The 23,034-nt window shown below is 48.5% G+C and overlaps 2 protein-coding genes across 2 annotated transcripts; both read left to right on the top strand.

The window, feature by feature from the left end:
• Window positions 1-61: 61 nt before the first annotated feature.
• Window positions 62-9,870, top strand: rad17 (RAD17 checkpoint clamp loader component). Its single transcript, XM_011479690.3, has 16 exons — window positions 62-376; window positions 1,406-1,594; window positions 1,815-1,883; window positions 2,046-2,184; window positions 3,975-4,114; window positions 4,404-4,456; window positions 5,112-5,237; window positions 6,826-6,895; window positions 6,973-7,084; window positions 7,165-7,359; window positions 7,752-7,837; window positions 7,981-8,127; window positions 8,203-8,331; window positions 8,526-8,646; window positions 8,891-8,948; window positions 9,346-9,870. The coding sequence occupies exons 1-16, from the start codon at window positions 335-337 to the stop codon at window positions 9,533-9,535; spliced, it is 1,866 nt and encodes a 621-aa protein (XP_011477992.1). The 5' UTR covers window positions 62-334; the 3' UTR covers window positions 9,536-9,870.
• Window positions 9,871-15,873: 6,003 nt separating this feature from the next.
• Window positions 15,874-22,218, top strand: LOC101168719 (amyloid-beta A4 precursor protein-binding family A member 1-like). The gene is made up of 5 exons (XM_023958073.1): window positions 15,874-16,172; window positions 17,554-17,766; window positions 18,065-18,184; window positions 18,254-18,394; window positions 22,005-22,218. The coding sequence occupies exons 1-5, from the start codon at window positions 16,005-16,007 to the stop codon at window positions 22,074-22,076; spliced, it is 714 nt and encodes a 237-aa protein (XP_023813841.1). The 5' UTR covers window positions 15,874-16,004; the 3' UTR covers window positions 22,077-22,218.
• Window positions 22,219-23,034: the final 816 nt, after the last annotated feature.

The raw sequence follows: 23,034 nt of genomic DNA, 5'->3' as shown, positions 1-23,034 counted from the left end.
GTTTGCCGCCTGCTGCCGCTCCGCGTCACTTTTACGTCAGAAACTAGCGATTTACGGCAGCTTCCTGTGTACGTTTCGAGGGGGTTGAACCGGAGTTTTTAAACTTTACCGAACAGGACCTGCCCCAACTCCCCACCCAGCTGTGGTCCACCAAAGCAAAGCGAACTTGGCCCAGAGCAAAGAGCAGACGCAGCGGGCCGAACCGGTCCGGGTTTGGTGTAGAATTTCTCTTAGTGAAACCTCTGCTTTTTGAGCGCGTGCGTGTTTTGCAGTCCTAGTGCTCTGTATCCTCTTCAAGCTGAGTCCGGTCCGGCTTGGACCGGAACCGGCACCCATGGATCCTTTACCCGAGGGGTCCAGAACCGCCGCGAGCTCGGTGAGTTCCCCTGTGTGACGTCATAAATAGTAGAAGAAGAGTTTTCAACCATCTAGGGTCGGAATCAATGGTTCCTTCCAGTTGGCTCAGCCGAGTTATTTGTGGACTCTGCATTTCTAAAGGGTTTGAGCAGTTTTTAAGAGAATGTCACATCTCCATCATCCCCTCCCTCCAAATCTCAAAGCCAGCATCCTCTCACAGAGGAGCATGGTGCCTTCATCACAGGGGTCCAGGACCCCCCTCTGCTCCTCAGAGGAGCATGGTGCCTTCATCACAGGGGTCCAGGACCCCCCTCTGCTCCTCAGAACCTGCTTTAGGACTTCAGTGATTCCGCTCTGGAAGCTGCAGATGAGTGGAGCGTGTCGTTGGTGATTAGGGTTGCGTCCTTTATGCAATCCAGTGCTGATCTCTCCATTGAAATTGGAAACAAGAAATATTTTATTTTAAAGTTGTTTGTTCACCTTTTGGCTTATTCCTCCGGGGGTTGCCATGGCGAATCAGCTTTCCCTGATCCACACAGGTGGTTTGGCAGAGATTTTAATGCCTGATGCCACGACCCTGCATTTTATCCAGGCTGGGGACCAGCACAGGGAGACCCTAGCGGCTACAGTCAGGCAGTAGGGCGAAGGGTCTTGCCTAGAGACCCACACTGGACGAAGCTCAAGGCGGCCCCTGGGAATCAAACCCGGGTCTCCCATGCCCCAGTCCTGCATACAGAACATCCAGCTGCTTAATTTTCTTTTAAAGTAATGTCTTGTTTTTTTATGCTAAAACTGCGTTTAATTGGTTCTTTTATTCATATAAACTCCACCTTTGTTCAGTTTTAACCACCAGTTTTATGAAAACTGATGTTCTCCACAAAATAAAAAGCTTTGGATGAAAACTTGTCCATAAATTGATATTTTACAGAGTAGAACTTTACTTGGAATCGAGTCATAAACCTGTGAACCTACATTTTGCAGTGAACCCCGCCCTCGGTGAGGTTCTGCAGAGGAGTTTGACCCGCGGTCGTTGTGGTTTCTCTCACAGGTGAAGCGCTGGGTCGACCCGTCCTTCAGTGAGCTGTCAGCACAAAGTTCTGATCCGTTTCTCTGGTCCAAAACGGACACGAAGAATCCGAAGAAAAGGAAAGGGGGGGCTTTCAGCTGTCAGCGGTTGGAGTCTGACCAGGGGGGCCAGGATGAGTCGTGGGTGGACAGGTATTCGCCGCAGTCACAGGTGAGCTTCGTCTGTGAGGAGCTAAGCGTCTGCAGCCTGCAGGGGGCGTGGTCAGGAAGCCTTTTCTTAGCGGGTTTGTGCGCAGTGTTTGGTTGAAGACACGCTCTGGCAGCCAGGCGTTGGGTGCATTTCCTCATCCTGTGTCACGCGTAGTTTCATGTGAAACCAGAACCCCGGTTCTGCGCGGGCCTTTCTGAGGACTCACTCTGTGTTTGTGCAGGCGGAACTGGCCGTCCACAAGAAGAAGGTGGAGGACGTGCAGACCTGGATGAACGCTCACAGGTCGAAGGTTAGTTGGGGCCAAACTTGCACCGGACCTGGGTGACCAACTGGAATCAGGGAGAACCTGGTCCAATGAGGCTGATCTTCACTTAAACAGGTCCTCCAATGGAGGGGCTGCTCCTGTTAGGCTGGAGAGAGAGAGGTCCAACCCTCTGGGGGTCTTTTGCAGGGCGGCATTCTGGTTCTGACTGGACCGTCTGGCAGTGGGAAGACGGCAACAGTCCGGGTTCTGAGTCAGGAGCTGGGCCTTAAAGTTCAGGAGTGGACCAACCCTTCAAATGTGGAACCGTACAGCAGCTGGCAGAACGGTAGGGATCTCCTGCAGAACCACACCTCCACACAGAGGAGCACCCATGAACGCGAGTCGGTCGGAGTCAAATCAGAATCAGTTTAGAGGGGATGAAAAAACAGATTTTAGATTAAAAGAAACTGTGAATTTTGAAAAATATCTATATTTTAAATTTAACCCTTGTGCTATCTTGTGGGGTCCAGATGACCCCACTCCCAACATGGGGTATTGAAAATCTGAAAAAAGTAGATTTAAAACTTAAATTAAAAAAAATCTAAACTTTTTAACCAATGTAAAATATAGTTAATAATAATTTCTGTTTTCTTAATTGAGATTCATTTCATGTGAGGGTGGGGCTTTATGCCCATTGGCTACCGGGACATGATTGACATTGGATGATAGAGGTCAGGGGGGCCTCATTTTCGCTCCAGAATGGCGTCGGTTGTTGGCCGTGTCATCCCTCGTCTCACATACCAAACTTTGACTGGAACACAGACTCTATCACCCGATGGTAATCACGAGCCAATGGGCTTAAAGCCCCGCCCCCACTTAAAATTAGGATCAAATACAAACTGAAAAAAAGAGGGACAGAAATGGGGGGGGGGGTCTATTCGGACGTCATTTAGAAAATACGTACGGCCAGCCATGACCTTTTTTTTGGACCCACAGGACGGGTTAGGGTCAGGATTGTGGTTGCAGTTAGAGTCAAACCACCAAATAGTTCCTGAGCTGTTTCTGCAGCTCAAACGACACATTTCACACACTGAGGAGCGTGGCACATTATGGGATTTTAACTTTCATTTTAAATGCATGCGGCCAGCAACAAAATACAACCCTGGAGGCACTTAAAATGCATGCGAGCAATGCAGCAGTGCGCGTCTTGGTTGTACGTATTACGTGTGAATTTCCAGCCCTTTTTGTGCTGGTCGCACAGAAATATGTGCAAATGACAAAGAAAAAATACAAAACAACCGCTGTTACAAATAAACATTATTTATTATTTGGTAGCAATTTAAGTCTATGGCCTTTTTTTTATTCAAGTTTCAAAATTTACTCATTTTTTTTAGATTTTCAACATTTTCTTTAAAATGTGTACATTTGAAGTTTAAAAACTTTCAAAGGTTATTTTTTATTGATTTACTTTGTCTATTTTTTACATTTACAATTTGGTTTTTCATTCACTTGAAGCTGAGCCGGATTTGTCTCTATAGAAATACAATGAACCATATGTGGTTCATGAACCTATAGAAAAACATGAACCACTTTTAGTTCATAAACCACATATGGTGATTCATATGTGGTTCATTTCAGGGCTGAAATGCAGCCAGAGTGAGTGCATCAACTGCATCAGCTTCATCTAAAACATGTCTGGAAAATCCTTTTGCAGGGTCGTAACCCTGTAACACCGTTTTACCACAACAGAATCAAAACATACAACTTCCATAACATTTTGACACAATAGCAGATCCACTGTTAAAACCTCCTTCTGGTCTAGTCTGTGTTGTAAAGGAGTAACGAGTTTCGACCACTTTTGCATCATGAACGGCTATTTTCTGTTACTCTGTTTTAAGAACTGATAAAATGAGACAAAAAGGTCAACTTGTTTCACTGTGGGCCACATTTTTACTGAATAGTGAATTTAAGTTGTGACGGTTGGTATAAATGCCAACAGTAACATTCACCCAAAATGTAACTTGTGATGGTATAAATAAAAGTGAAAAAACATTCCCAGCTTCACACAATTGCTAAAACAGAAAGAGTGATAGGAATGTGTGGACCTGGCCCATCCTTCATCCTCTTCCTCATCAGCTGACTGGAGGATCGATGGGCTTACCTACAGCTCCCAGGTGACGCAGTTCAGGGAGTTCCTGCTTCGAGCCTACAAGTACGGCTGCCTGAGCATGGCGGGAGATGGAGGAGCTGCAGGCAAGAAGCTCATCCTGGTGGAGGTACGCTGCGTTGTTGCCGCTTGACGGCTTTTCACGCCACAAACGCATGTTAGACGTGGGATTCAGAGAAATATTCTGACATTTCTACAGAAGACTGGGCTCTAGCATTGTCAAAGTCCTCCTGCTAACCCCTGAAGCTAGCTTTTAGCTCTGTTTAGACAAGAACAAAGAGGAAGAACAGGCTTAGTTAGACTGTTGTGAGCCGTCAGTGCCCCACCTTCTTGTTCCTGCCCATCATACTGTTTCTAAAGTGGGGGTCTAGGATTCTCACAGCCGCTTTTTTCTTCAGGATTTTCCCAACCAGTTCTCCCGGCAGCCTAGCAGTCTGCACGATCTCCTGAGGTAAGATCTGCACCGGCGCCGCTCTGCGCTTCCTCTCTGCTCCATCAGGAACCCTCATCTTGAAGTCCATACTGTGATTGTTGCTGCATGGCTGTGAAACTGCACTGCTGCACAGACCTGCAGCTCCTTTTGTTGTTTCTCTACAGCCACCGACTGAGCAGGAAAAGAAAAAGTGTCTTAACACTCGGAAAGTCCAGCGTCTTTGAAATATTTGGGCTGGAAAACTGAATTAGATCACTGGATGACAAAAAAAAAAGATGCATCCTATTATGTAATAGTCTGTATGAGTGAGTTTAGTTGACAAGAATTGGAATTTGTGTTGTCATACAGAACAGAGTTTTTTCTTTATCCTGTTCATTCAATGGCCCATCATCCATGTCTGCAAAGGTTGCAGTGGTTTAGATAAATGTAAAAAATCTGAATGTTGTTTTATGTAATAAAAATGACCAGAGCTTCAAACTGCTCTGACTTCCTTTCGGTCAGCAGAGACACTGTGTAAATCAACGTTTGGATTGCAACTTTGCAGGAAAAATGGAACCCAAGTGGATCCGTTGTTGTCTGCATCTGAACCAAAATATAAAATGATGCTTTCAGGAAAAGGAGGGCTGCTGTTTCTCTGCCTTCTTCTCCTGAACCTTCTCACACTTGTCTGCAGGCGCTTTGTCAGGATCGCCCGCTGCCCCCTGGTGTTCGTCGTGTCGGAGTCAGTAAGTGGAGACGGCAGCGTACGCTCGCTTTTCCCCAGAGAGATCCAGGAGGAGCTGCACATCAACTGCATCAGGTTCAAACCACAAACAAGGAACTGCAGACGTTTGCCTCATTCCTGCTGCGTAGACAGATCTGCAGACGGACAGATCTGCAGACAGACAGACCTGCAGACGGACAGACCTGCAGACGGACAGACCTGCAGACGGACAGACCTGCAGACGGACAGACCTGCAGACGGACAGACCTGCAGACGGACAGGCCTGCAGACAGACAGGCCTGCAGACGGACAGACCTGCAGACAGATAGATGTGCAGACGGACAGACCTGCAGACAGACAGATGTGCAGACGGACAGAACTGCAGACAGACAGATGTGCAGACGGACAGAACTGCAGACAGACAGACCTGCAGACAGATAGACCTGCAGATGGACAGACCTGCAGACAGACAGATGTGCAGACAGACAGACCTGCAGACAGACAGACCTGCAGACGGACAGACCTGCAGACAGACAGGCCTGCAGACGGACAGACCTGCAGACAGATAGATGTGCAGACGGACAGACCTGCAGACAGACAGATGTGCAGACGGACAGAACTGCAGACAGACAGATGTGCAGACGGACAGAACTGCAGACAGACAGACCTGCAGACAGATAGACCTGCAGATGGACAGACCTGCAGACAGACAGATGTGCAGACAGACAGACGTGCAGACGGACAGACCTGCAGACAGATAGACCTGCAGATGGACAGACCTGCAGACAGATAGATGTGCAGACAGACAGATCTGCAGACAGATAGACGTGCAGACAGACAGATCTGCAGACAGATACGGTAGATCTGCAGCTAGACAGACCTGCAGACAGACAGATGTGCAGACAGACAGACGTGCAGATGGACAGACCTGCAGACAGATAGACCTGCAGACGGTCCTGCAGACAGGCAGATCTGCAGACAGATAGACATGCAGTCAGACAGATGTGCAGACAGACAGACGTGCAGATGGACAGACCTGCAGACAGATAGATGTGCAGACAGACAGATCAGCAGACAGATAGACCTGCAGACGGTCCTGCAGACAGACAGATCTGCAGACAGATAGACATGCAGTCAGACAGATCTGCAGACAGATAGACCTGCAGACAGACCTGCAGACAGACAGATCTGCAGACAGATAGACGTGCAGACAGACAGATCAGCAGACAGATAGACCTGCAGACGGTCCTGCAGACAGACAGATCTGCAGACAGACAGATCTGCAGACGGTCCTGCAGACAGACAGATCTGCAGACAGATAGACATGCAGTCAGACAGATCAGCAGACAGACAGATCTGCAGACAGATAGACGTGCAGACAGACAGATGTGCAGACAGACAGACCTGCAGACAGACAGATCTGCAGACAGATACGGTAGATCTGCAGATAGGCAGACAGACAGATCTAAATCTGAGAACGATTCTGTCTCTCATGACGACATGAGAGACAGAAAAACCTTTGACAGTCTGATAGGCAGGAAGATTGTGACGGAGAATTTCAAAAATGAGAAACTTTGAGTTTTCTGTAGTCCGTAAAAAAAAACAGCTGAGATTCTGATGGATCTGGAAATGCAGAATGCTGAAGATGTGGAAGTACTGACTGGTTTTTGTCGTCTTGCTGCAGCTTTAACCCCGTGGCTCCCACCTCCATGATGAAGGTCCTGGGTAGCATTTCAGCCCAAGAGGCGGTCAAGGTGAGCGGTTTGTAAGTGATGGACCGCGTTGAGGGCAGCTGTCCTTCATCGTTTCATCTCCTTGTTCTTTGGAGCAGAGCGGTGGCAGGACGAGCGTCCCGGGCCAAGCGGAGCTGGAGGCGCTGTGCTCAGGAAGCGCCGGTGACATCCGCAGTGCCATCAACAGTCTGCAGTTCTTATGCCTGCTAGGTGAAGGCAGCCACAAGCACACGTGACAAACAGAAGAAGGACCTTCCTTCTGGACTGACGTCCTTTCTGTGACCTTTCAGGCTCCTCTGGGAACTCAGGTGTGTCCAGAACCAAGAAAGACAGACCTGCATCAGGTAGAAGAGGAGCCTCCAGAAGCAACCAGAAGACCAAGAAGACAAAGACTGTGAAGGATCAGGAGGAGGAGCGAGCCATTGGAGGGAAAGATGCAGCTCTGTTCCTGTTCAGAGCGCTGGGCAAAATCCTGCACTGCAAACGTGAGTCCAGACCCGCTTCAGCCTGGTTCTGTACCGCCCCCGTAGATTCAGCTGGGCTGAAACGTTCAAATCCTGAAGGACATATTATGTTAGGAGCTAACTTCTTCTGAAAAAGAGAGAGAGAGATCAGAGAGAGTTTCAAACTCCGTCCAGCTGCTCCTGTTTGTGTTCAGATCAGGATGAGCAGAACTTTTGTCTGGGAGGGGCTGTTAGCAGATCCCCTCGCCTGTTTCACCACAACTTCCCCCAGCTATTCCAGGTAGCTGTGGTTCCTCCAAAGGGACGGATCTAAATCGCATTTAAATCCAACCTGTAGGCAGCAGGGTCAGCTGAACCACCCCGGCCTCATCTTTCCTTCATAATAAATGTTGAACCTCTGATGTCATCCACAGGAGGCGGGCACACGGAGGTTCCCAGCCCCGCCTTACCGCCTCACCTGCTGCATCACTGCAGAGAAGATCTGCTGGTGGAGCCAGAGGTAACACGACCATGAAGATGTATCAACAGTGTTGCTATGGCGATGGTGGAATTGTTGCTGGTGGTCACAGTCATGTTGATGATGATGATGGTGGTGATGGTGGTGATGGTGGATGTTCCCAGCTGGTCTGTTTCCTGTTCCAGGTGGTTGTTGAGCGCTCGCACGTGTCTGCAGAGATGTTCAACCTCTACCTGCACCAAAACTACCTGGACTTCTTCTCGGAGGTGGAGGACGTGGAGAGAGCCAGCGAGTACCTATCTGATGCCGACCTGCTTGCTGCCGATTGGACGGTCAGTCTTTAACGACAGGCTCCCATGATCGTGTCTGTTTGTGGAGCTCATGTAGTTTGGGTTTTCAACCTGCAGAACCGCATCATCCTGAGGGATTACAGTTCTTCAGTGGCCGTCAGAGGGATCCTGCACTCAAACTCCCACCAGGTCTCTGTGGGATTTAGACCACTGCACAAACCTGCCTGGCTACAGGTCAGCACCAAGGTGAGTCCGGCCAGCTGCAGGGGTTAAGAATTTAACAGTGAGTGACATGAAACTCTATCTGGGTTCTGTAATTCTGCTTCTGTTGTGGTAAGGCATCATAAACCTTGAGGCTCTGTCGGTTCTCCGTGTTCTGGTGGTTTCTGGGGAGTTTTTTTCCGGCTGACAGGTGATGAAGCCCCCGCTGTGTCTTGCAGCATCGTGAAAACTGCCTGGCAGCTCGCCATCTCTTCAGAGACTTCTGTCTTCCCGCAGCCTGCCTGCAGGTGGAGCTGCTGCCCTACCTGGCGAAGCTGACCAACCCCATGAGGAACCACAGTAAGAGCACACACACAGACTCTGCAGGTCCAGGCTCTGCTGAACCAGATCCATGTGGTCCCAGCTTTTCTGGCTCTGGCCTGGAACCTTCTAAATCAGAGCAGCTTGATGAACGTCCTCAGACACGGCCGAGTCCAGAGGTGGATCTGTTGTGGAGAGGCTTCACCTGCTCGTTCTGTGGGTTTGACTTAAGGAATGTGGCCTTCATCACGTCAGTAACACAAACTCTTCATCTGTCTCTCAGCACAGATCACCTTCATCCAGGAAGTGGGTCAGATGTCACTGAGGAAACACCCTTCCAGGTACAACACCCCACCTTTTCCCTCACTGATCCTCTCCAGAACCTGTGGGATGACGGTGAACGGCACTTAGACCGTTCTGAATAACAGACACTGAAATCTGAGGAGCGGGGAGGGCGGAGCCTATGCACATTTAACACAGACGAGGGTTCCAGATGTTTCTGCAGCTACAGGAGACTCCCGTCCACATCCTGCACATCGTCCACTTCTCTGTTCTGCATCTATGATGAAGCTCCGCCCACATGGACCTGAACTGTGTTTCAGTTTGTCTCATTGAGGTCTTCAGGGTTTGACTTGTGGTTAAACCATCATCTGCTGGAACTGTGCGCCTTCCAGAGTTTCTCCATGTGGCTCTGATGCTTCCCCCCCCCCCCTCTCTTTGTCTCTGGTTTGTGTGCAGAGTGAAGTTAGAGACACTGACCGATAAGGAGACTGCCCCAGAAGAGGAAGAGGAGAAAGAGGACAGGGGTCTGGTAGAAGGTCAGGACCAGAGTGAGGAGGCTCTGACAGCCAGTCAGCCCAAACCAACCCTGAGCCGAGCTCTTCTGGAGGACGAGGAAGTGTCGATAGAAGAGTATTCTAGTGACTGACGGAGGACCTGCTGCTTTGGAGGACTGGTCATGACTGTGTTCAACGGATGGTTGGAACGAAGCAGCTGTGCTCCTCTTCAGGAGAACTGGCCCTGAGCAGCTGCTCTGTCAACGTTCGGCCGTTCGGTCTGGCTCGCTTCGATCACGTCAAGAATGGAAAACAGCTGATAGAAATGTTCTGCAATGTTCTTTCTTCCGCAGGTTTCTTCAGACGCTCCACTAGCTAGCAGCTCAGCAGTTCACCACATTGGTGTCTAGCCTGTAATTCCTGAGGAACTTAATGCTTCCTCAGACCTGTGGTTGTTCTGAAAGTTAATTAAAATGTTAGAAAACAGTTTGGACTTTCAGAACATCTCATTCTGTCAGGTTCTGCTCAGAAATCCATCCATCCTCAGACGAGGTGACGACTTTCCAGAACAGTTGAGAGAAATCTCTGCAGAGTCCATCTTTTTTTAGAGCAAAACCTTCCAGAAGGTTGAGGGAAGGAGCTGCAGTGTCGTCTTTGTCTTCTCCTGGAAGCTCTAGAGAACTCTATATAAAGGAAAGGGGACAACAGATCAGGAGGAAGGGGGGGTCGTATTTATAGGCGGGCAAAAATATATTTATCAGTCACAGATTCTTCAAGTTGTCCCACTTAAAAAGCTGAGTTTGGTCTGTAATGTTCATCAGAGAAAGCAAAAAATAAAGACTCCAGGAAACCCCATTGTGTGTTTGTTAAAGAATGAATATTTAATATAATAACTAAAGTTGACCTCAATACTTCATATAATGTAATTCTGGGAGGTAATGACAAAGGTCAAAGGTTATCTGGGTCAAAGGTTCTCACTGTAGAGCCGTGTCACACTCTTTAGCAAAAAGTCGTCCATTTAAGAGTACTACAAGTACACCTAGTCTACTAATATTTAGGCAGTGAATTTGAAGTTTAATTTTGGAGAAACATTGATGATGCTGTGCAAACAGGATTGTTGACGACTTTAAGCTCCATCTGTGCTCCTGCTTGTCCTGTTGGCCCCTCCATGATTTATTAAGTGTGTATGCAGGAACGGTCGTAACTGAGACAGCAGCCTAAATATTTGATCGAGGATCCAGTATCATCAGATGCTGCAGGTTTTCTTCTTATCCTTGGAAAGTGTTTTTATGCATCATTGAGGGACTCAATTCAATCCTGTAGGAATCCTTTAAAAACTGCGGCTTGAAGTATTTTTTTGGGGGGAAGACGCCATCAAGCAGCAGCCGCTCAGGACCGGCATGAAGAGCCAGCTCTGATTCCGTGACGGCGCCTTTGTGTCACCTGAGCAGCACAGCCGTGCGTGGTGACGCCGCAGCTCCGAGCGCCCGGCCGCCACTCTGCTGCTTCTGTCGCTGAGCTGAAGCGACTGCATCGACCCACGCCATGGAGAACTTCTGGATGTACCAGGTGGAAAAGCTGGAGGAGGACCAAGCCAAGCAGAGGCCGGACGCTGCTCCACAGGATCAGAATGAGGTGGGTTTGATGGCAGCTTGTTTTGGTAAAGGATGGGAAGCTACAACAGCACAGTATGGATGGATGAAAGATCCAAAATATGACAAATTTATTTTTGAACAATCAAGCAATCATTTTAAACAGAACAAATGATGTTCACATTTATCAATAAAGTTTAATAAACTCAATAAAACAAAATTGAATTGAAATAAAAGTTTTTTCAATATAGTTCATTGAATTTGTTGACTGTTTCATTGATTAACCCGACATGATAAATTATTCATTGGAAACATTTATGTTCCTACTTATTATCACAAATACGTTATATATATATTATTTGAATTGACGTTTTGAATATCTGATGGTTTCTCTGTCATCACAGAGGAATATCAACTGACACATTAAAGTTTGTGGGCGGGGCTTATGTTACTCTATGGATGGTTTCCAGTTCAAATTAGTTAATGTTGTTTTAAGTTAATTCTTCAGTAATGTATTCATTTACACCACTCACCATTAGTGCTTTTGAAATACATTAAAGTAGTCTCTGATATTAATAGTAATGAATGACAAGAAGCACTATTTTCATTTATTTGCCCCAAACATGAAGGCAATAATGAAGATAGCCCCAAATAACAAATATTGACCATTTCAATAGTTCCACCATTTGCTGCAATGACAGCGTGACGGCGACGTCTCTTAATCCTCACCAGCTTCATGATGTTCTGAGGCGTTCCACTCTTCCACAAGTCACGTGCTACATGCAGTTCTGCCAGGTCACTTGGGGTGGGGTCCCAGACGTGCTCTATGGGGTTCAGGTCAGAGGTCGTTGCTGGCCAAACCATTTGAGGACACACCCACTTCCTGAAGTCCAGCTCTGACAATTCTGGTGGTGGAGCATTATCATCCATGAACATTTGTAATCTGCCCACAGCAAATGTTCACTGTGGTGTAGTGGAGTCCCCTGCATTTGAGTCAAAGCGGTGGAGTCGAATGGTTAGGCTGGAAGCCCTGGTACCCCTCACATCTGGAAAACGGGCCTGCAGCTGTGTGGCGTTTGCTAAACCATGTCTAAGATCAGAGGTCCACAGCTCCTGGTCGTGGTTGTGGTCTGTCACTGGGCGGGGCTCCACTCCTGGGTCTGTCACAAACTCTGTCAGTAGTTCTGAGTCTTGATGCTAGTCTGCTCACTAAGTTCACCTGGAACCTCTGACTGTCTACTAGCAACCTGAAGGCGCTACGTCCAGGTGGAGCTGCTCGTCCATTCAGCGACGCCGTGCGTTCGTGGCTGTTTGAATGATGAACTTGGAAAGACTTACTGAATAAATCAGCTATTCAGACCCACAGAATGTTGACATTGATGAAACATTGAAAAGGTTTTTCTTTTAGAATTTTTTTAGTTTTGGCCCCAATAAGCAAGAGACACTGAACACAGTGAGACCATTATATGGAAAACACTAACTGAGGTGTGTCCATCACCCCAATAGTATCACCTCCCTGTCACAGATATCTGTGAAGTGCATCCACTGAAGTTTTCACAATGTCTCTAACTGATTGTGAGTAGTGTGCGATACTTTGTCCCTTTCAACCTCCCTGACCCAAGAGCGAAGCGGTTTTTGATGTTCCCTCTGCTGCACTTGTACCTGCCAACTTCTTCTGAAGACAGCCGTTTCTGTGTCCCATGCTTTAGGGAAGACCAAACCAGATAAAACCAAATCATGTTAGAACACATTCAAACAGACCAGCTCTGATCAGGTACGATTAGAGTTAGTGAAGTTATTGCCTGCTGTTAGAAACAACTAAGAAAACATAATTAAATAACAAACTTAATTTCAGGTCGACCCAAAAGACGTGGGTCAGACCGTGTCCATGGTCATAGCAGCAGGTCTTCCAGCAGCTGGGTCTTTACCTGCAGTGCTTTTGAGGACCTGAGCTCAGACTGACCATCCCAGTTCATGTAAGGAACTTCTCTCCCACTGTGCAGCCCCCACGTCTGGACTCACCCCCTCCTCCAGGAGCAGAGTTGTCCAGTAGACTCCTGCTGCAAGATGACAACCTGGAAGCATCTGCCTCCAGTAAAGAGGTGGGTTCTGCCGGATTCAGACCCTTCCTGAACATCAGGATGACCGTCTGCATCGTTTTGACTCTTGACCTCTTCTTTTGCAGTCCAGGAAAAACCCACCGTCCTTCCCTGCATACGTGGAGGGTGAGTACAGACCATGACCGCACTCGACAGCAGACCTGCCTAAACCAGCGTTCATGGATGATCTGCAGCAGCAATCTGCCACAGAGCTTCATGAACCTCTGAGTGTTTGGGCTTCCAGAAGCTTCATCTGGTGGATGCCCTCTTCAAGGACTGATGGGAAAACTCGGATTTTGCTCCAACTGCTTTCTTTTGTATGAGTGGAGCTTCATACTGCTGGATGGTTTTCTGTCCATGATGCTTCCAAAAGATGAATTTCCATCTGAAGTCCTCAGGAGTTTCATTCATTCTGCCTCCTGTTCAGGATGGACTGTAGAGACCACGTTCGTGCACTTTCGTCTGATTGTGACCATCACCATACAGTGACGGACGGAGGCAGCCAACAAATTAGTAAAAGCAGCAGCTGATGGTACCAGACCAGATCAGACCAGAGTAAATGAAATCAGACCAGACTAGACTAGACCAGACTGGACAAATGCTGACCTCTTGAGGGCTTCAGACCACCGTTTTTCCCTGCATTTGTTGCTGCATCCTCAGCTTCTGTCCACCGTCCTTCCAGAGACGCTGCTGTGATGACATCATCTTCTCCACTGTTCAGTTCCAGGCCCGTGTGACCCAGAGGACCTGATCAGCGGGATCTTGTTTGCGGCGATCTACTGGGGCTCCACCCCCTTGCTGTCAGAAAAGACGCCATCCCGGAGCGTCCGGACGAAGCAGGCAGAGGAGGCTGTGAACCGCGTCAAGGTGAGAGCCATCACTCAGCTGTGCATGTGTGCTATTAGTGAGAGGTGTGGACACAGCCTGGCCTCTTCCTTAACTTTCCCCGCCTCAGTAACCTTCACGATCCACAGCTTAAAGCTCAGCTCATCAACACCTTTTCTCACAGCCGCTAGACAACAACACACTCCAGTCCCCCAGCAGTAAAGGAAACTGCACCATTTTCCTTCCCAGAGAGTCATCTGCAGGTCATTAACCCTTGTGCTATCTTAGATGACCCCCCCTTACATTGACGTGTTCTTCCTACCATGACAAAGGTGGATAAAGGTGGAAAGATTTCATGTAATCCATGGACACCAGTGAAGATCACAAATCATTGAAGAAAAAAGGTTCAAAGCACTGTCTAGTGGGTCTAGATGACCCAACTCCCAACGTTGAAGGGTCCTCTTCCTGCTAGACCTGAAGGCCACAGACTTTGTAGCTTTAAGATGACTGCTGTCAGCTTTTGTCACAATTGCTGCATAAATTCCATCTATGAGTTCTCCAAACCCTATGACTGTTCGCATGAAGGTCCATGGAAAGTGAACAGCTGGGTCTTGTGATGCTCCTCACACTTAGTGTCCTGGATTGATTTTAGTTCAGTCAATTGAATCGGATCGTTGAATCAATATAGACTATGAATTAACCAAGCGCAAATTAAGATGTGAATCAAATCCTTTTTCAAAGGAATCGTTAGAACCCTTAAGGAACAGTCAGCTGTAGATGCTGTCCAGTTCTGTGGTTGCACTCGCTTATGTCCGTATATGAGCACCATGTGGTGTGATCTCTCAAAGCATGTATACTTAATTGTCTGACATGTCTTTCTTCTAGACCTGAAGACCTGAAGGGTCCTGTTAAGGACTGTCAGACAAAAAAACAACATCTTTAGAACATTTTCATTCATCCAGTCCAGCACGGTCAGAATCCCTCTGAGGTCTACCAGATACTGTCCAGTCCAAAGGAAGTGAAGTTGCCACAAAACAGTCAGCCCCACCACATCAGACTCCAAGTCTAGAGAACAATGAGCTTCTCAGAAGATTCTATGAACCCTTTGGTGATACAGAGATCTTAACCAACACTGCACAGGGATTTACAGCCTTGAACACTTGTATTAGGAGACGGAGAGCAGCATGTCAGCTCAGCTCTGAACACCAGAGGTTGGTTCCTCCTGTTTGAGGTTCCTCGGTTCCAGTGAAGTCACAACTGCTAAGGCGTCCTCCTGAACGGCAGCAGTTTTTACTTTTGGGTCCCAGTGTTTGTCTCTGCAGTCAGACGTGTCTCTGTGTGTACATGTTCCTGCAGGCCGGTAAAGTTTCTCAGACGGAGGTGGACCTCTTCATCTCCACACAGAGGGTCAAAGTTCTGAACACAGATTCTCAGGTACTCGCTCAGACACAAAACCCACCAAGTTAAACTGACCAGAACCTCACAACGGTCTACAGCCAGCAGAACATGGATGAGTCAAGACGATACATGATTGGACATAAATGATCGATGAGAGACTAAAAACATAGAGGAGAAGACTGCAGACTCATCCAGGAGAAGCTGGATGACTTGTTAAAATTCCACCCCTAATCCCTGACACATCTGTGCCATCCTCTTCCTGTGCTCACAGGAAACTGTGATGGACCAGCCGCTACGGAGCGTGGTCTACATTGCAGACATCGGTAATGTGGTGGTTCTGATGGTCCGAAGAAGGCCGCCTCAGCTCGACTCTCAGGAGTCCCAGGAAGCCCCGGAGTCGGGAGACGACGGCAAAAGTCCGTCCAGGATGACATGTCACGTGTTTGAATCTGAGGACGTAAGAACCACAGAATAACAAAGTCTTTGTCATGGAATATTGGCTCACATGATGCCTCGATTTATCCCAAACTTCAAACTTCAATGGGTGTCAGAAAGTGTCTGCATGAGAGTACATGCAGCAAGAAGGCAGCTGGAGTCACCACAAGTTCTGGGACTGAAGTATTAGCGCTGCTGCTCTAGAATGCAGAGAAGCTCCTTGGATTCTGGTTCTGTTTCCTTCCTGTTCCTGTTTGTGTCCTCAGGCCCAGATGATCGCCCAGTCCATTGGGCAGGCTTTCAGTGTGGCGTACCAGGAGTTCCTGCGGGTCAGCGGGATCAACCCCCAAAGCCTGAGCCAGTACAGTGACCTGCTTAGCTCCCCGGACATGTACAACGAAGACCTGGTCCACTTCTCCAAGTCTGAGAACAGCAGGGCTGTAAGTAGACCTGATGTCACTGCAGGTCACCTGAGAAATCTGAAGGAATCAAAAATCACTTTCAGATCAGACTCAGTTGGTCAGGGTGGTTCAGACTGTCTCAGACCAATTCAGACCAGCTGAATTAGACCAGGTCTGATTCAGTGGTCCATTGGGGCGGTTTGCAGCCGAGTGGGAAGCGGCTGGGATGAGGGTCAGCACTAAGTTCTTGACCGGAGAAAGGTAGTTTGCCATCTCTGGGTGTGTGGAGTGCTCCCTCCCCATGTGGATGAGTATAAAAATCTTGGGGTGTTATTGACGAGTGAGGGAAAATTTGAGCGTGTGATCGACAGGCGGATTGGAGTAGTGCCCGATGATATGCAGTCGCTGTACCGGTCATTGTGGTAAAGAGAGTGTTGAGCCAGAAAGCAAAGCACTCAATTTACCGGTCGATCTTCGTTCTAATACTCACCTTTGGTCATGAGCTCTGGGTCATGACCAAAAGAACGAGGTCCCGAATACAAACGGCTGAAATGAGCTTCCTCTGTAGGGTGGTTGGGCGCTCCCGTAGAGATAGGGTTACAAGCTCGGTCACCAGTTGAGGTGGCTGGGCGTCTAGTCTGGATGCCTCCCTGTGGAGGTGTTTCAGACATGTCCCACTGGGCAGAGCCCCCGGGGAAGACCCATGATACGCTGGAGAGACAACGTCTCTCTGTTGGCCTGGGAACAACACGTGGTCCCCTAGAGGAGCTAGAGGAAAGTGCTGGAGAGAGGGAAGTCTGGTCATCTTTGCTTAGACTGCTGTCCCTGTGACTAGGTCCTGGATGAGTGGAAGAAGATGGATGGATGGATGGATGGATGGATGGATGGATGGATGGATGGATGGATGGATGGATGGATGGATGGATGGATGGATGGATGGATGGATGGTCCGTATTGGGTTAAGTGTGCAGGCCAAACAAGAGCAGATCGGTCTTGAAACAGATTAAACCAATGTTCTTCCCCACAGACTACAGGAGCCAGTTCTTCTGAATGCACCAGCAGGGCAGAACCCATTTCCTCATCTGTTCTGGTGAAAGCCTGACTGAGAATCTTCCAAAATGTCGATTCACAGACCAGATGTCACATCTGTGTTCACTTGTCTGCATTATCCAGTGTTTTAGGTGTCTTCTACCTAAAACATGGTCTTCTTCCTTAATCTTAGTATTGCTGTTATGAAAGCATGCTAGCATCGGGTCTTAGAGGGGTTTAAGGAATTTTCTGGACCAGAACCACCAGAGAACTGGAAACCTCCAGTCTGTGTGGTTGTGGACCATCAGAAAGAATAAGAACAGATGTTTGATGAGAACATCTGCAGAGAGCAGGAGTGTCTGAAGCTGCTGCTGTCCGTCTGTGAGCTCAGGTGTTCATAGAGAAGGAGAAGGGGGAGATTCTGGGCTTGGCCATTGTGGAGAGTGGGTGGGGCTCCATCCTGCCCACCGCCATCATTGCCAACATGATGCACGGAGGTCCAGCTGAGAGGTCTGGAAGACTGAACACAGGAGACCAGATCATGTCCGTCAACGGAACCAGCCTGGTGGGATTGCCGCTGTCCAGCTGCCAGAACATCATAAAGGTGCGCCCACCACACCTGAGTGCTGGTCACATGACACGTCTGTATGTCTTACTGTGGCCCTCGCTATGGTCACCTGCTCCAGTTGCGATGATGAGACAACAGTAAGCTCATCTGTCTTCTGCGCCACCTTGTCTTCGAATTTCTCTTCCTCCACATTCCTTTTGTTTTTCTTTTTTTATTTAACTTTCCCCCCCTCATTCCTCTTTCTAGTCTTCTTCCTTGTCCTTTTTCTTCCTTCCCTTTCTCCTCTTCATCTTTAGACAGCACCCTTCAGCCTCCTGTGTCTCTTGATAACCAGGATCTGAAGAACCAGACTCGGGTGCAGATGAACGTAGTGAGATGTCCCCCAGTCACCACAGTTCTAATCAGACGGCCGGCCCTTCGCCTCCAGCTGGGCTTCAGTGTGCAGAACGGCATTGTGGGTGAAAGTGTGGATCCTTTGTGTTTGAAGTTGCTGGGGGGAAACAATAAACATGTCCTTCCACAGATCTGCAGCCTTGTGCGCGGGGGCATCGCTGAGCGGGGCGGGGTAAGGGTGGGTCACCACATCATTGAGATCAACGGCCAGAGCGTGGTGGCAACGCCACATGAGAAGATCGTCCACATCCTGTCCAACGCCGTGGGAAAGGTGAGGCTCCATTGTAGACGTGGTCAGAGAAGTTCAGCAGCGTTCAGCTTCATGGATGGATCCATTCATGGAACACTTGAGTTTAAAAGGAGCCATCAGATCTCCAGCATGGATTCAATTCAATGTTATTTACGTAGCCCAATGTCACAACACAGTTGTCTCAATGGGCTTGGGTCATTAAATACAATAGATGATTGCTAAACTAAACTTACAGGCTAAGCTAAACTCTGCATCCCTGCCCTTACACCCTCCTTCTCCGTGGATCTCCAACTATCAAATGTATCTTTTTTTTTTTTTTTTTAACTTGTCCTGTCCAACAGCTAGGCAAACAGATGAGAGCTGAGGGCCTCTTGTGTTGGACATATTTTATTTTAACAAGAGGGGTTATTAATCTTCAGACAAACCAAAGGTATGTCTGAATAAACCCCTTTTGTAATTGAGGCCAAAATTTATTAATTTCAATCATGTTTGAAAATCTTTGGTGTTGGACCGGACGGAAAAGGAAAGAGGGGAAGAAGAGAGAGGGACGTTAGAGAGAGGGGGGGGTAGGAGGGTGATAATAGGAGGGGAAGGGGGGTAAGACCATGAAGCAGCATAGAGCAGACAGGTTTACTGGTTGTTTATTGTTACGGTACGGTTCAAATGTAGTACAAAAAGGGCGGGGCCTGTTCACACACACTCAAATATTATCAACACACCTGCTAGCCGCAAAAATGTCCACATGTCAACATGCACACAAAACAGATAGTGTTCACGAACGCATACCTATGCCTTTAAACCAACTAGTGTGAAATCTTTCATTCATTCAATCATGCAAACTATTAGTGCAAAGGTGAGCTAACACCTGTGCTCAGGTGAGTGTTTATGTTCTTCTAAAATGGATGGTGGAATGTGAAAAGAAGGAGGAGGAGCGCCCAGCCACCCCCACACCCATACCCCCGCCGCAGCAGCAGCGGCAGCCGGAATTCCCCCAACGCCACACGGGAACAGGCAGGGAACAACCGCCCCCCGGGCGACCAAGACCGCCACCCAGGCCAGGGCCAGCCGGACCGCCGCGAGGCCCCCAGAGCCAGAGAGCAGGGAGGCGCAGAGGGAAAGAGAGCGCCGCCCCAGCCCAGCCAGGAAAGCAGCCCCCCGCCGCGCCGGAAGAGCCCAACGCAGGGCCCCACCGGAGAGGGACGCCCACAGCCCCAGACGAGCACCCCACCACCACCCAGGAGTTCCGGGCATCCCCCCGCCCCGACCCCAGGTACGAGCCAGGACCCCCCAAGGGAGACCCGCTCCGCACTCCAGGCAGCCACCCACCCGGCCCACGGTTGGTCCAGGTAGGAGCAAGGCAGGGGCCCGCCGCCCCCGCCCAGGAGGGGGGAACCCCGGGGAAAAAAGGGCGGCCCACAAGGGATGTTATAAATATGGCCCGACCAGGCTCGGCCATGTTGGAAGTTTGGCGGGGCCCAGCGCCCAGGGGCAAGGACCAGGACCCACCCCCCAGGGACACGAACACCCCCGGCTCAGGTGTAATATGAACCCCCCCACCGTGCGGAGAGAGCACCGCCGGGCCCAGGGACCCGGCACCCAAGGGACACGGCCGCCATCGCCAAGGGGCCCGCACCCCCCACCAGGGAAGGGGTAGGGGACAGATGGACCCAGGTCCCACCTTCCTTGTAAAATGTGTGTGCGTGTATGGGTGTTTGAGAGGGTGTTTGTGTGCATGTGTGTGTGTTTATGTTTGAATGTATATATTGAAGAGGGAGGGGTGTGTGTACTAAGGGGGGTGCAGTTAAAATTGGCGAGTAGGGCACTAAGGGGACATCTCCTGATTACTCACAGTGATGTCCCCTCACCCTCCCCACCAAGGGGCCCTAAATGTCTAAGGTGCGGTTAAAATTGGCAGGTAGGGTGCCAGGAGGACATCTGCTGCTTGCTTGCAGTGATGTCCAAGCACCCCCCCTACCAAGGACCCTACATGTCTAAGGTGCAAATAAAACCGAAAGAGGGGGGGCCCACTCCATACGGCAACCATAGGAGGGGGGCCACTCCCAAGTAGCCCCCCCCCAAGGCGCATCGCAGGCTAGACCCCCCACCCCCTCACCCTAATATGAGGTTATATAAGGAAGGGGGTAAGTTGGGGACAGCTGGTAGACTGTCCCCCGGTGGTCAAACAGCCGTCCCCCAGCCCACCCCCAGCAAAGGGGCCAGGGCCACCCAGCCCAGGGGCCCACCCCCGGAGGCACCGACACCCCAGGCCCGGCACCACCCAACTATCAAATGTATCTGCCTCTGCTGCTTGTTCTGAAATCTTCAGATGAATGTTGATGATGTTCTGTCCCTGAAAGAAGCACTGAGACCGGAGAGAAAGTGTATTTGGAGGTGTGAGAGTTCATGGTGCAGGGTATTCTCTCTTTACAGGCGTGTTTAGAGGTAAGAAGATGGACATCTTGAACTCTATTGCATCCAGTTTTAGAGATATTTACTGAAACCTCTGAAGAGAAACATGACAGATGAAAAACAGAGAGGGAATCCAGGAAATCCACATCAGAGCACCTCCTCAAACTGTGAGAACAAAAGGTTCTTTAAACACCTGTAGAACCTCATGGAGCAGGTCAGCTGATCTGGAGAATATCCAACTCGCATGTCAGGAGTCATGAGGTTCTGCTTGGTACTCTCAGTCTGGGGGCCAGATTTCTGGCATCAGATTAAGTAAAGGGGCGGCTCTAAAACCAAGTTTTCTTCTTGATGCAGTTTCTGGACCAAGATCATCAGGACGATCTGGGTATCAGGACCATTTTCTGTGGTAGTGTGTTCGGACTGAGTTACACTGTATTACCAAATCTGCCTTGACTCACATATAAACAGAAGTGCTGTTCCATTCCATTCCAAGTTGAATATGATGTCAGTGCACCTTTTGCAGCTATTACAGCTTCAACTCTTCTGGGAAGGCTGTCCACAAGGTTCAGGAGTGTTTTTAGGAATTTTGGACTATTCTTCCAAAAGTGCATCAATGATGTCACACACTGATGTTGGTGGAGAAGGCCTGGGTCTCAGTCTGCGCTCTAATTCATCCCAAAGGTGTTCTATGGGGTTCAGGTCAGGACTCTGAGCAGGCCAGTCCAGTTCATCCACACCAGACTCTGTCATTCATGTCTTCATGGACTTTAACTTTGTGCTGTGGAGGTCAGTCATGTTGGAAGAGGAAGGGGCCGCTCCAAACCCTTCCCACAAGTTTGGGAGCAGTGAATTATCCAAAATGTTTTGGTATCCTGAAGCATTCAGAGTTCCTTTCACTGGAAATAAGGGGCCAAGCCCGAGTCCTGAAAAACAGGCCCACACCATGATTCCTCCTCTACCAATTTTCTCACTCTGCACAATGCCGTCCCAAATGTACTGTTGGAATATTTAGGAGTGAGGAAATGTCACCACTGGATTTGTTGCACAGGTGGCATGTTTGTGAAAATGTTTGAAAAATGTTTAAGTCAGTCTGCATGTCGGAGAGCTTGATTTGGTGGTCAGGAAATCTGATTCTGATCATTTGGATGGGTGTCTGAATACTTTTGGTAATACAGTGTATCTCCGCTGCTGAAAATGTTGATGTTTGTGCCTCGTGTTCCAGATCCACATGAAGACCATGCCTGCAGCCATGTACCGCCTGCTGACTGCGCAGGAGCAGCCGCTCTATATCTGATAGCAGCTCCACAACTGGACCTGTTCTGCTCAGGCTCTGTGTTAGACTTTCCTCTCTCTCAGTAAAAGAGTACACTCTCAAGTTAAAGAAAAACTATCATGAAAAATAAAATAGAATGATCAAGAACATGTTTAAATCAGATCAAAGATGGTTCTTCTGACCAATAGAAGGACTGAGTAACAGCTGTTTATTTCTCTATAAAAGTCTATGGAATTTTGGTGTCTTGGAACCAGCTGGTACTTCCTGTTTGGAATGCCAGGGGGGCGGGGTCACTCAGTCCAGTTCTCAATGGTAAAAACTTTTACAAAAAAAAGGCTAAGTAGATAAAAGTCTACCGCACAAATCTGAAGAATCACACATCATGACAAAGAATGTACTTGTCTGGTGGGTAAATGTAGTTTTTAGGACTTCATGACAACAGGTGGCCTCTCAAAAAGAAGATCCAACTGTTATTTCAGGAGAAAAGAATCATTGATGCATCATGGGTAATTGTCCTGTGATTTCATGTTACTATTAATTGCTGTAGGATCTGTGGTCCCTGCTGGTCAGTGAGAATACTGCAGGTACATTTGGACATAGTTTGATCAAGTTCTAAATAAAGTATTAAAGCCTTTTTCTGTCTTGAACTGAGTTGATTAAATCTGTGTGAGAAATATTAATCAATCGTTTTGATCAATGTAACCAACCAATTAAGCATTGGTTGGTTGATCTATCCTGTTTAAATAAACAGCATTCCTGTTTATTTTTTGGAGTCTGTCAATGTCTGACGTTTCATTTACAGCAACACCTTCACAGCTGTACTCATAGTTGGTTCAAGACACATGAAGATTGACTTTTATCAGAAACTCAAGATGCTGAGCGTAGGCGAGCAGTGATGGCTTATGACTGAAACTTCCTCAGACCTGTTCAAACTCCAGCAGCTCTTTCTTGAAGAACTTGGAAGCTGGAAACTCTCCTA

Source organism: Oryzias latipes, chromosome 9 (assembly GCF_002234675.1).
Source record: "Oryzias latipes chromosome 9, ASM223467v1".
In the NCBI taxonomy this organism is placed as follows: domain Eukaryota; kingdom Metazoa; phylum Chordata; class Actinopteri; order Beloniformes; family Adrianichthyidae; genus Oryzias; species Oryzias latipes.
The sequence above is the reverse complement of the archived record's forward strand: the minus strand, read 5'-3'. Positions and strand labels throughout refer to the sequence as shown.